The sequence below is a fragment of the Phalaenopsis equestris genome, unplaced genomic scaffold (assembly GCF_001263595.1).
Source record: "Phalaenopsis equestris unplaced genomic scaffold, ASM126359v1 Scaffold000036, whole genome shotgun sequence".
Lineage (NCBI taxonomy): Eukaryota > Viridiplantae > Streptophyta > Magnoliopsida > Asparagales > Orchidaceae > Phalaenopsis > Phalaenopsis equestris.
The window spans coordinates 4294847-4309087 of record NW_018164478.1 but is presented as its reverse complement, the minus strand read 5'-3'; the positions used below and the strand labels follow the sequence as shown (position 1 = coordinate 4309087).

The 14241-nt window shown below is 34.1% G+C and overlaps 1 protein-coding gene across 2 annotated transcripts in view; it reads right to left on the bottom strand.

The window, feature by feature from the left end:
• Positions 1-4897: 4897 nt before the first annotated feature.
• The window catches only part of LOC110018760 (inactive poly [ADP-ribose] polymerase RCD1-like), a 22526-nt gene continuing 13182 nt past the window's right edge, over positions 4898-14241 (bottom strand). Inside the window, exons 2-8 of one of the 2 annotated variants that reach the window (XM_020716183.1) lie at positions 11440-11904; positions 9832-10480; positions 9155-9396; positions 8999-9069; positions 8558-8740; positions 8388-8483; positions 4898-5098 (exon numbers count right to left, since the gene is read on the bottom strand). In XM_020716183.1, coding sequence (XP_020571842.1) covers positions 5033-5098; positions 8388-8483; positions 8558-8740; positions 8999-9069; positions 9155-9396; positions 9832-10480; positions 11440-11773 — 1641 coding nt within the window. In that variant the 5' untranslated portion in view covers positions 11774-11904 and the 3' untranslated portion in view covers positions 4898-5032. The remainder of the gene's footprint in view (positions 5099-8387; positions 8484-8557; positions 8741-8998; positions 9070-9154; positions 9397-9831; positions 10481-11439; positions 11905-14241) is intronic. The other variant, XM_020716184.1, reaches the window with a different exon arrangement.

The following is a 14241-nucleotide window of genomic DNA, read 5'->3' as shown; positions in this document are numbered from 1 at the left end:
ATATTTCCCTATTTAAATATTTCCCTATTTATTTGCACCCAACTTCCAAGAGGACCTCCCTGAATCTTGGATGAAATTTTCACTTTAGTTGTAAAATTCAACATATTTTAACAAATTAATTGGTCAGATTGAAAGTAAATTAAGATCGAAGTCAAAAGATTATGACAATTTCTTTAACATTTTTGTGGCTGAACCAATTTAAATCACCATTTCACAAATCTCAAGACAAGGAGAAAGATAGAGAAAACTACTCAAATCTAATGGGAAAAACACAACAAAACTCGGAGTTTATATATAAAATCAAAGTCATACAAACTACAACAATAAATAAACTTATCTCTAATTTCCCCCCAAGCGAACTCATCAAAGTTCCTCTGAATCTCTTCCTTTCTTTACAGCACACAGAGTTCCTCTTCGAAGCGGCAAGGAGGAAGAAATCTCTCACTTCCCCTCCACTTTTACAATCTCTCGAAGAATTTCTCATAATTTAGACACTCTAGTAAATTCTCTATACACTAATGGAACTTATCTAACCTCCAGGACCTCTCTAATTTTTTGCCAAAATCTTTTTTTAAAGTTGTGGATGAGCTTTCCAAAGTTGTGGATGAGCGTCCCCAAGAGTTGCCTAAGCATCCCTTCAAAATTTGGCATTATCCAAAGCTTGAGTAGACATAACTGTCGATCTCGCAGTCGGCGGCCTCAAAGGCGCCGTCGGTGGGCTTCTGAAGAATTTTGTCCTGTAGTCTCGGGAAAAACTCGTCGTCGGCGGGGTCGAGGGCGTCGTCGGCGGCCTAGTTCAAATCTTCACATTTTGGTCCTTTTCGCTCCAAATTCACTCCTTTTTGTATATTTTTGCTCCAATGCCCCTAATTCATCATTCCTGCAACAAAACATCAAAAATACATTTCTTTAAAGTGCAATATCATTAAAAACAGTATAAAATAAGTATGAAAATCTCAACATATTTTCTTTTGGTCAAGTCTCCTGAAGATGGAGAAATCATCAAAGTCAGGAGTGACCTTGAATAGTCTCCAATCTGCTGCTTGTGAGCCATAAGCAACATAGAACATGATCCTTTGAACATCCAGAAAGCAAGGGAAGGTGGCGTCGAGACCAATGAGAGACCCGTGAAGTCCCAACTATCGAGGGGGAGCAAGTAAATATTTTTTGATAAGTGAAGCTTTTGATGCAAGACATAGGGAGTGTTTGATTCAGTCCCTCCAAGAAAATCGGGATGTCTTCGCATGGATGGATGTTGAAATGCCAAGTGTGTCGATCAACGTTGTCTGTCATAGATTGAATGTCAACACAGGGACTAGAAGCTCAACCATGACATTGGTGAGACCCACCCAAGATGAGGTAAGAAAGCTAAAAGAGGCAGGATACATTTGAGAAGTGTAGTACCCCATCTGGGTCTCCAATGCGGTCATGGTTCAGAAGGCTAACGAAAAATGAAGGATGTGTGTGAACTTCACCAATCTGAACTCAACCTGCCCGAAAAGTGCATGCCCACTACAAATGATTAATGCATTGATTGATTCGACGGTTGATCATTCATTCCTAATCTTCCTCAACGCGTTCTCTGGGTTACACAAGATTAAAATGCATCTTGGTGACGCAGAAAAAATCTCTTTTAATACTTGTGATGGAGTCTACTGTTATAATGTAATGCCCTTCGGGCTTAAGAATACGGAGGCGACTTACAAATGCCTCGTAGATGTAATTTTGCTGATCAAAAGAGAAGAAACATTGAAGTGTATGACGATGATGCGCTAGTTAAGAGTTGATCGGCCAAGCAACAAATTAAAGATCTAAGAGAAACCTTTCTAATACTTAAAAATTTTAACATGAAATTAAACTCACTAAAATGTATCTTTGGGGCCATTACAGGCAAATTCTTGGGATACTTGCTAACCCCTAAAGGCATATAACCTAACCCAGAAAAGATCAAAGTCCTCTTCGTCCATGTTATGCACCGCTTTAAAACCAGCCTGAAGGCTATGTAGGAAGTTAAAAGACAAATTTTAAAATCATGAATATCTTAATCCTAAATTTTAATTAACTTTAAAATTTTATTAGAATTTTATAAAAAGTTTATAATTTTAAGTCCTTAGAGAGCCTAAAAGGTCTGCAAGATTCCTAGACAATCCATAAAGTTAAAAAAACGGAAAAGTAATTCAAGGGCACAGGCATGAAAAAAGACAGTAAAACTAGCCAAATATGAAAAAATAAAAGGTCGGTATCGCTAGGTCGACAACATATCCCAGAAACAGAAAAAGACTGTCAGACACCGCAAAAATACACGTCTGGTCCTCATTCTATACATAAATGAGATTTAGAATTAAGTTACAGTACACGAGCAAACAACTTTTGATCCTTGTCACGTGGTTCCACTCGTCCGACATCTCAGAACCGGTGTCCATACCTTATTTCTAATACAGACTCTCCTAAAGACTAAAAAGTACACAAAGAAAGTAAGAAAAGACTCGACCTGCATGAAAACAGTGTTAGCAGGAAAGCCAACAAGCACGCAACACATATGAGCAATGTCTGGTGGGATAAGCTAAGCAGCGCTTACAAGAAAGGGTTAGTATATAAATCATTACATTGCTACTAAGTGCGGTGTGTATTTTAGGCATGATTCCCTGTAAGAAGACCAACCTGATATACTATCACGCACATAAAAAATGGGAAGACTACAACACCAAAAACACAACAGATGTTGTCTGGCTAGAGGAACCAAACCAGCAGAGAACTACACCCAGGACATTGAAAAAGACTACATAGCCTCCTAATCTTTAGCCCAACACACCAACTAACGTAGTGTTCTAACATAATATCTAAGTAAATGCAGAGTTATGTCAGAAGGCTAGCGTATGTTTTGAGGGGGTCCTCGTCATCGGCCCCAACCTGAAATCCAAGGATTCTAAGAAGTGCCACTAGATGTAGGTTTTGAAAAGTTGACCTCATGTACAATTTAAGATAATTATACAAGTAACTTCAACATAGACTTTGAAAACATGATGCGTATAAGTAATAAAAATATAGATTTTAATACTTTCAAAATAGTTCCTAAGAAATTAAAAACCTAAGTGACCCCTATTAGATCCCTTGGAACCTTAGCACAACATAAGTGTGGTAATCACGACACAGTCACGACGGTCGACGATCTCGGGCGACTGCTAAGATTTCGGTGTGATAAAGCCCAGATTGCAGCGTAATTATGTCGTAGTCTCTGTTTAATTGACATTGTCACGCCGCCTTCGAGCGTGGTCACACTGACCGCAACCCATTTAGGTTTTTGGGGTGATCTTAGCATGGCCACGCACGGTTTAGGATTGGTCACGCCACTAACTAGGCGTGGCCACTCCTGAATTATGCGTGGTCACGCCAGACCCCTAAAAGATTGGGCTTCCAGAGAAGCTTGCCAAAGGGGGTTCCGAACCTCGTGGTACCTTCAGAGGATTGTATGTGAGCAGGTAATGATCCTTGGACCTTCGTATGAACCGTAAATGTGTCCCTTGTATGTCACAATAAAAATAGATGCCAATAACGCTAGCTCATTGCATCCAGTGACATTGTTACTTCTGGCCGAACTTACTTAAAGACGTCGAAGAATACTCTCGGAGATGCACACAATGTCAAAAATGCAGATCATTGTGCCACTAGCAGACCAAAAAACTCCACCTGCTCATCAGCCCTTGGTCATCAAATAATTTAAATATATTATTTATGCTCATCAAATATTCAAACCGATTAGTTCTTCAGAGATGAGACTGATTAACCGGTTCAATTCCAATTTTTACTAGTTCAATCCCAATTCTATGCATAAACTGTTCTTAGCTTAGACCGAATTGACTTAATGACCGCTTCATGATTGAACTGATTCATGATTTGACCGATCCAATTTGATTTTTAAAACCACATTTAAAACTTTAAAAAAAAACTTCAGTCATTGTGCTCAATTCACCATCCTAATTATTAGAAGGCTAACTACTCATATCCCTCAAATAGGTATCCTATTCTAATTCCTATAGATCTGAATTATTGAAGTTCCCGCATGAGTAAAATGTGCAATCTTCTCATTTTATTCTATAACCAAAAAAATGGATTAGCCTGTCACATCATCACACCTCGGATCACCTCTAGCAAATTGAGTCCTGAAATAGATCAAAACCACCCAAATTCTACATTATCAAATTGATCATCTTTATTTATCAAGTTGAGGCATAAGCCCCCAAATCACAAGTGAACTTCTTCCAAATCTTCTTCATTTTCCTTGCAAGTCTTTGCATAAACACTTAGACCAAAACCACAACGGAACTGTCTTAAATATAAGAATATAAGAATATCACTAGATTTAAATACAAAACATCAATTAAATAATATCAGAATATAAGAATATCATTGGTTTACTAAAAGACCAAAATTAGTTAAGAATATAAGAATATTATCAAATAAGAATGTCACTAGATTTAAATATAAGAATATAAGAATATAAGAAATAATCTTCTACATTATCAAATAAGAATATAAGAATGTCACTAGATTTAAATACAAAACATCAATTAAACAATATCAGAATATAAGAATATCATTGGTTTACTAAATTTACTTGTTTACTAAAACAAGTTTTAGTTATCAAAACTTCTAGACGGGGAAGAGTGAGATACCTGAGAATTGTTTTTCAAATATGTAGGACTGGCTGTTCCCAACCTTGGCCTGCTCTACCAGTAACACCAACAATAAATTCGGAGGCAAAGCAATTAATGGTAATAAAAGAGCTCCATAAGCCAAAAAACAAAAATCACAACATCCCCAGTCGTTTAGTATACTGGTAAAAAAAAATTAAAAAAAGCAGAAGGCATGGTAAAAATCCACATAAAAATTAAATAAATGTCAGGTATATTCATTTGGATAGATTTATTGAAATTTAGGATAAATAAATACAAGTATTGCTCCACCCTAAAACTTAATTCCTTTTTTTTTTTTCTTTTGGAGAAGAAGATGATGATACAGATCTTTTCGTTGCTTAAGGATTTGCGGGTAGCTTTCTGCTGCATGGCAATGCCTGCTCTTGTCTCATCATTGGAGGAAGCTGGAAAGGCAAACGAATTATGTGAATCTCCAGAGCATGAAAGAGAAACAAAAAGAGCTATGATCCAATTGTCCCACATAGGGTATAGTTGGCTTGAGAGAATTGGGGGGCAACTCGAATGTAGTTGACAAATTCACATTACTGGTGTTTGGTTCTAATGTAATTAAAAAATGATTAAATTTATTTTGGAATATATATATATATATATATATGTTAACTGCCTCTACCAAATCCTAATGGAAAAAACACAAAAAAAAAATAATACATTGTTCGTATTTTACCTTATTTTGCACTAAAACAAAACCTCCAAAATATTTCTAATACAATACATCATTCTAGCATTATATTCATTTTATACAGTATCACTTTTCAGCAAAAACCAAACAGCCCTTAAGTGGCTTCCTCCTAAATGCCAAACTGAAGAATAAATTGCCCTATAATTTTTAAAATAGTTTCCAATAGATTAGTATTATTTTTATTATTATTACTATCATTATTCATATTATTATTATTATTATTATTATTATGTTGCATTACGATTACATTTATTATATTTATCTTGATTTATTTTTCATTTTTACTTTGTTTTTTTTTATATTTTATTGTGCTAGTATGTGTGGACTCTTTTATAAAATTCTCATTCCTTACATATATATTTTTATAGAAAAAGATTACAAATTAAATAGAGGTGAATGGCTCCCACATTAGGAAAATGATAGTATCAGTCATGACTCCTCGTGATAAAAGAAGAAACAAAAATTATTACACATAAAAATGAAAGATATTAAAAATAAAGAATACCAATAATATAAGATACTAAAATTCCAACACCATCCTTCACGTTAGAGCATAGATATCTATCAGGTTCAACTTGCTCACAAGAAGCTAAACTTTAGGCTTAAACAGTCTTTTGGTGAAGATATCCGCTTTGTTGAGCACTAGAGATAAATGGGATGCACATAACTCCACAATTAATCTTCTCCTTTATAAAGTGTTTGTCAATCTTCGCATGCTTTGTACGATCACGCTGCACAGGATTTCCTACAATGCTTGTGGTTGCTCACTGTCACAGCATAACTTTATTAAATAGTGTAAATTTCTCAAATCAATCTCTCAATGACTCTTTCAAACTGTATAAGAATTTTTTTTCATATTATAAACCACTGTATCAAACTTCTCACTAAACCCTTGATGTGTGCATCCATATACATTTCTTCATCTAAGTCCTCGGTGAGGAAGCATTTTTATATCTAATTGTTGTAGGGGCCAGTCAAGATTAATTGCAAGTGATAGAAAAACTTTTGTCGAGATAAGTTTTGCAACTGTAGTGAATGTTTTTAAATAATCCATGTCACGGGTTTAAATAAATCCCTTGGCAATTAATCGAGCCTTATACCATTCTAAAGTCATCAGAATTATACTTAATTGTAAAAACTCATTTGCAACCGACAGTTGCCTTTCTTTTATATACATCAACAGATTCCCATGTGTCATTTTTTTCAAGGGTTGTCAACTCTTCGAAAACAACCAATTTCCATCTAAGGATTTTAAAGCATCATGCACAGTGCTTTGAAATCTTCATACATGATAATTGTGAGTTAAAAACACGAAAAGTAGGTAAGAGGTTTTCATACGATACATGGTGGGACAATGTATCTTGAGTGCAAGTCTTTTTAGGTCAACCTAAGATTAGAATTCTAGACCAAAACCTAAACCAAAAGTTAATCAGATCATCCCAAATTCAATTTTTTCTACTCAGGTCTATGTTGGATCTTGTATTAATACCTACTTTATACCCACTAAATATTAAAATTTAAGCCACGAGGAACTTGCAATTTACCAACTTGGTTAGCTCAAAATTACAGACTCAAAATTTCTTACATTGCCTTCAAAATCATAGTGAGTCAAAGAGAGCCCGTTAGCATTTAGGAGGAAGCCATCGTATGTGTGCTCCAATTGAAGATTAATATTACTTAATAATATGAGGTGCAAATTGAGAACGATATTACGTATTTTACTTTTCATGAGATTTTCGCTAGAGATCCTGACGAGAAAGCCAATTACAACTCAATAAGCCTTAATTATGTAGGACAAACATATAGGATTAGACCTGAAGATTGGGTTATGGACAAAATCAATCTACTCGTTACAAAAACATTGAACCATAACCCAAATAATGGGTTTAATTATCAAAACAATCAAGGATTTCCTCCCGATGTGGATAAATCAAGCAATAATCAGCTGATTTATGCTCAAAACAGCCACCCATACATCTTTCACACGAATTTTTCAATAAAGGTAAATCTAAATTTAACCAACTCATAAAGAACTAATGTTATATCAAGTGTATTCATATAATCATGCTTAAAAATCTCGCATAAAAAATGGCTCAGCTTGATTGAGATGATATCTTTATATTATAGTTACAACTTAAGCCTGATAAGCCTAGATACTTCTAATGAAAAATCTGACTTCCAAACAATGAGACGCGCACAGGACATGAAAACTTTATAACAAAGATCAGATTATAATTAGCCCCTTCAATAAGCTTTAACTCCAGATCCACAAGGTTTGTTTAACAACATAATGCATGGCTATTGACAAAGATTTGTCAATCAAATTGGGTCGATTATTTCCTCTGACTAAATATATAGGGTTCATAACAACCTAAGATGACTAAACTATAAGGCTTTTTATTGATTTAATCATAATTCCACATCTTCTTTGAACTAATAGCAGTATATTCTTTCCAATAATCCATACTGACGACATCAAAGAAAAATATCATAGAACTAAGAGATTAGTTTGATAAAAAGTTCTCTCTCACAATTGACATGTGTAGTTAATCATGGGAACTTACATTAATGAGAAATCTCGAATAATATCGTGAAATCTTCATTAGAAGACTAAATCTCTTAGTGATATTCTATAATTTGTCTTCTAAAAAATCAACTCAAATTTTGACTTAAATAACCGTCTAAAAATTTTCAAAGCCCATAAAATAAAATATGCAAAACCTTATCGCCTTTGCTTATATCCACATGTTGATCAAAAGAAAAGAAAGGAGAACAAATGAATGTTCAACCAATGTGTGACAAAGAATCAGCATGGCATCAATAATTACTAAATAATGAAATTAACACAATTAAAAGATGATGTCGATGACACCTCCCATGATATTGCAAATTGGAACAGAAGCAGTGAAGCAAAGAGTGAAATGATAGCTCTTTAGATTATCCGAACAACAACAACAATAATAATAATAATGACAATAATAATAATAAATCACCTTGTATTGAAGCCTCGCTATGGTAGATATCAGTAGTTTATCTCCAATGATATGCCTCAACCTCTTAACAAGTTCAAGTCTGTTTATTTTTCTTCTCTGGTTAAAAGAAAAAAAGATCATCTATACAGCCCAAATGCCCTAGAGGATAAAACTAATGTTCAAAAAGTCACCTTGAATTCTTCATAATATTTATTGACAAGATCCACATCTTTAGCAGGAACTTTGGTTGAAATTGCAGCAAACAGCATTGAAAAAGGCATCCAAGGAGAAGTTGGCTTAGGGACTCTACCAAACTCTTGGTCCTTGCCTTGGGATTGGTTAGCTGGTATTACAAACGAATTATCATTTCCTTCCTGAAAAAAGAAAAACGAGAACTTAATGTATCTTTCTTTACTAACCCTATGCCGGAAAGATAAGCGTTGACACTTCTAAAAAATAATGGGAAAACATTGCTTGAAAGATTAGGATTAACAAACGCATTGAGCATTGAGCCTACGTGAATTGCATGAAATTAGTAAAATTAGTAAAATTATCCACAAAAAAAAGGTATATTTATTGCATTTCTGTCATAAAATTGCATCCCAAATAATAAAAGCAGACAAGAGACAGACCTTCGACACAGGCGAAGGTCCACATGTGACCCCAGTTTCATTGGATGCACTTTCTTTTCCAAATAATAACTCTGCAGCAAAGATGAAGAAGAAAAACTCTAGCTGGAAGATTCATAGCATAGTAAACAGATGTTCCTAGTAAATCATTGAAAGTACCTTTAGATTTAGCAGGAAGCTTGAAAACCACAATATACTCAGGGCAGATGTGGGTATGCTCATTCATATCCCATACAATATAATGCTTCGGAGCTTGAAGATCATCCACACCACTATCAAAACTGCCATCCGTAGGCTGAAACTGTTTAGATCCAGGATTAACAAGCTCCATGTTGCCCATAATGACGCGACATAGTATCATATAAGATAGACCATTTTCATCAACATCTGAATAGGAAGAACTGTGGATAGCAATCTATGAGTATCCCTTAACTCTTGAAAGCAAATCATTAGCAGCTTAAAGAAAGATAATAAAAAACTGTGAGTTAAATAATAATTATTTGGGGAATTTACATACATGCCACATAAGTTTATGTATTTACACAACTAACACTACAAGTTCAATACTCACATACATAACTGCCTTATAATCACATCAAAACATATGCATGTAAGAACGTATTTCATTTGCAAAAGTCAGTACTAGTGGTATTGTTGACGTGCTGTTAAATATTTAATTTTTATATATGTAAAAAATTAAAGTTTAGGTGTTACATATGTAAATACATAAGAATTATATGAAAAGAAAACAACAGAATTATATGTGATCTGTAAATTCCCCTAATAACTAACAGAACAAGAAACACTTACAATAGACAATGAACATAAAATCTCACCAGATATTAGGATAGTTCACTGCTGCAAGATGAATCCCGAGACCATGTCTGCTGCCATGCAGAGGCTTCTCAATCCTCATAATGCCACGAAGTATTAAATCTTCTGCTGTAGACTTAGTAGCTGGAAGCCAAGCATAACGCACGTTAGCAACACCACGAAAATTTTGCGTTATCTCGATGTGCTTGAGAAAACTACTAAAAAGAAATTTTCCAGATTGATCGAATATAGGAGCTCTTGAGATGCTTACTACTCCCTTCGAATCAACATAAGGATACATTCCAGAGAGAAAGAATCTCTGGACAGAATCAAAAGTAAGTTGGCTATCGACTGCTGCAGCTGCATTTTCCTGATCCATTCTAGAACTTATTGCATTGCATGAAATAGGAAGACAGAGATCATTTTCACCCACCACTTCGCCCATCAAATTCATAGGATCATTTTGTAAAATAAGCTTTGCATGCTTAGTCTGTTTATCCTTATGGTAAGGGTATCCTGAATTTGAGTTTTCTGAAGCGCTAGGAAAGGTATCCAAGCGGGAATTAAGTTCACGAGCACCTTTTGGTACACAAGGTGCACAGAATTCAGAACTTATTTCCGGGAAAAAACATTTTCCATGCTCATCAATCCATGCAAGTGGCTTGCTGAGACCTGTCTTTATATCTATATGTAGCATACGGACAAAGTCAAATAAGAAATGTTGATTCTGACAAGAAACTTCAAAAATTGCCTTCTTCGCTTGGAAGTTATCATGTATCAGACCAATTATATCCGCAGCAAAATCAATCCAATCACTGTCCTTGTAAAATAGAAGCCGATGAGGCAAGCCACTTTTCATAAAGTTGCGATAGTTTCTAACAGTACACTTTTCCATAGGAAAATATTCCCCAGCTTTAATCACTTCGCAGCACTTTAAACAAGCACTCTTGCATGGGTTAGTTACAAGTCCATGGTCATTGTCAGAGAAGTGAGGAGCAGAAGGCATTCTATTCTGCTTGGTTTTGTTATAAACAATTTCAACACTACTACTAATGCTTCAAGAATGACTCTTTAATTGCATGTGTTTGCATGTTCCTGCTAATATCCAGAATCTCATGTCTAAGAATGGCTTCAGCTCTGAACAGAAAAAGAATTAGAAGTAGTTGCCAACTATGAGTCAAGCAGTCTATTGAAACAACAAAAAAGCAATATTGGGAAAAGAAATATCATCTGAAGAAAAATATATCCAATTAAAAATTTACTATGAAGCCAGCTGACAAAAAAATTAAAGTAACCAAGAGGTGAACTCATTCACCCTACAACTATAAACCAACAAAATTAATATTCGATCAACATAAGCTAAATCTATTTGATCAAATACTTCGATGTAAAATGTAAGATAATTTTAGTCAAAAGCCACGACCACTAGATAGAATCAAAACATCAAGATGTTATCTGTGGAAACCGTATCTGGCAATAAGTAAATTATATATTCAACCAGAGGATTTGCGCATGTTTGGTTTGAATAATTGGAAGGAAAGCTAGCAAATTTTACCTAATAATTTTATAATGGATTTTGATTCCCATGGAATTAATAGATAATTGGATTTACTTAAGAAAGGTGAAGAAACCTGTCTTTATATCTATATGTAGCATACGGACAAAGTCAAATAAGAAATGTTGATTCTGACAAGAAACTTCAAAAATTGCCTTCTTCGCTTGGAAGTTATCATGTATCAGACCAATTATATCCGCAGCAAAATCAATCCAATCACTGTCCTTGTAAAATAGAAGCCGATGAGGCAAGCCACTTTTCATAAAGTTGCGATAGTTTCTAACAGTACACTTTTCCATAGGAAAATATTCCCCAGCTTTAATCACTTCGCAGCACTTTAAACAAGCACTCTTGCATGGGTTAGTTACAAGTCCATGGTCATTGTCAGAGAAGTGAGGAGCAGAAGGCATTCTATTCTGCTTGGTTTTGTTATAAACAATTTCAACACTACTACTAATGCTTCAAGGATGACTCTTTAATTGCATGTGTTTGCATGTTCCTGCTAATATCCAGAATCTCATGTCTAAGAATGGCTTCAGCTCTGAACAGAAAAAGAATTAGAAGTAGTTGCCAACTATGCGTCAAGCAGTCTATTGAAACAACAAAAAAGCAATATTGGGAAAAGAAATATCATCTGAAGAAAAATATATCCAATTAAAAATTTACTATGAAGCCAGCTGACAAAAAAATTAAAGTAACCAAGAGGTGAACTCATTCACCCTACAACTATAAACCAACAAAATTAATATTCGATCAACATAAGCTAAATCTATTTGATCAAATACTTCGATGTAAAATGTAAGATAATTTTAGTCAAAAGCCACGACCTCTAGATAGAATCAAAACATCAAGATGTTATCTGTGGAAACCGTATCTGGCAAGAAGTAAATTATATATTCAACCAGAGGATTTGCGCATGTTTGGTTTGAATAATTGGAAGGAAAGCTAGCAAATTTTACCTAATAATTTTATAATGGATTTTGATTCCCATGGAATTAATAGATAATTGGATTTACTTAAGAAAGGTGAAAAAAATCATTTTAAATTGAAAACAATAATATAAAATATTATCGCTCTGACTCACATGCCACTCATCACAAGAAACATTTTCATCAACCAACTAAGAAAAAAAAATTCACCAATTATATTCTCCGCCGAACTAATGAGGTAAAAAAAAGATACAATTCAATTCCTTTTATCATTTTCATTACCATTTCCTTTGTTGCAATTCATTCAAATCAAAAAATGTCTTAAGATTAGCCTTTCTTGATGAAATAATTAACGTCTGTTTAAAGTTAAGTGCATTGAATAAATCATTTAACTAAATATTAGTTATTTAATACGCTTCTTCAAGATTAACTTCTACAAATAATGTTATCCACTAACATAATTCTAGTCTAGCTTCCACCTAACCAATAAATGAAATATTAAATATCGGAAAATGATTTTCTGCACTAGTACTAAATATTACAGAGCTCAAAAAATGTGAAATCTTCAGAAAAAGTGAGATCTAAATCCATCACAAACACAATGTTAGCCAAAAGCGAGTATTTGAAAACACACAAGAACAGAAATCGAACCACAAAGTTAAGTTAACATAACTGGTAAACATTTTCAAAATCCAGTGGATTTAAATGAACTCAGTTCGACATAATACAAAAAGATCAACCTAGAACATGCAAACTTCAAGCCCATCCTAAAATTCAAAGTTTACAGCATTTTGATACATACGAACCCACCCACTAGATCAGTCAGTGCTGGCGCAAAATTGATATTCTAAATTCTAATCATGTTTGAATGATGATGCAAATTCCATTTTGCACAGGCTTTCACTACCTTAAAGGAACCAAATAAGAAAGTACACGATCCTACTAAAACATATAGCAAAGCTCATGCCAGAAACATTTGATAGAACCAGGGCAAAAAAAGGAAAAAAATGCATGTGATGATTACACTCTTTGCTAAGAGCTTTAATACAAGAATTTCGCAAGAAAGACTGGAAATATTAATAAAATAAATTCTTAACCACTGATGGGCTATATAGATTTCACATAAATATAGTGAAATACTTGAATTATAAATCTCTCATGAATTATTAGAGCTCATCCATCCAAGGTTTTAAATTATGTAAGCTTAGATAAGGACGAAGTAACATATGGCATGTAATTTGCTAGTGATCAGGAGTATATTGTTAAGAAATAGGATTGGAGCCAACCCCATCTCACCTAACCTCTCTCTCTCTCTCTCCCTCTCTCTCTCCATATAAATATAGCTATATAAATATACATATAAGGTAGGCAACAGAATAATGAAATCCCCAGAATACCATTAATAAATAACTTGCAAACAATGGATATACTTCAGAGGCTCTGACCCTCTTATAGCACAAATGGTGAAAGTCGAGCTATAATTGATTCTATATAAGGCATTTCTTTATAAGGCAAACAATTAAACTTCACAATTTAATAATTTTCCACTTGGAGACTAAACAATCATCACGTCCTCAGTGCAACAACAAAGACTCCTTACTCCTAAGATCTATTTGGGGCAACTTTTTAACTGCTTTCTTTCAAATAGTAATCGCAATCATATTTGGCTTTTCTTTTTACCTTTTTCCCTTAATTTTCAAAAATTATTGTGATAAGAAATAACTTGCTATAGCAAAATCTACTAAAATATGGCAACCGTGAGAAAGTTAATGTCTAATATTTAAAAAAAAATTATAATGACCATAGTAGCTTTTAAAAAAAAAATTGATTTTCACATAATAGCTTCAAAATTTTTTACGAGCACTATAAGCCGACCCAAAACAAAAGGCTACGAGAAAAGTTTAGCATAACTTCATTTTATCAATCGAAATAAATTTCATCAGCAAATC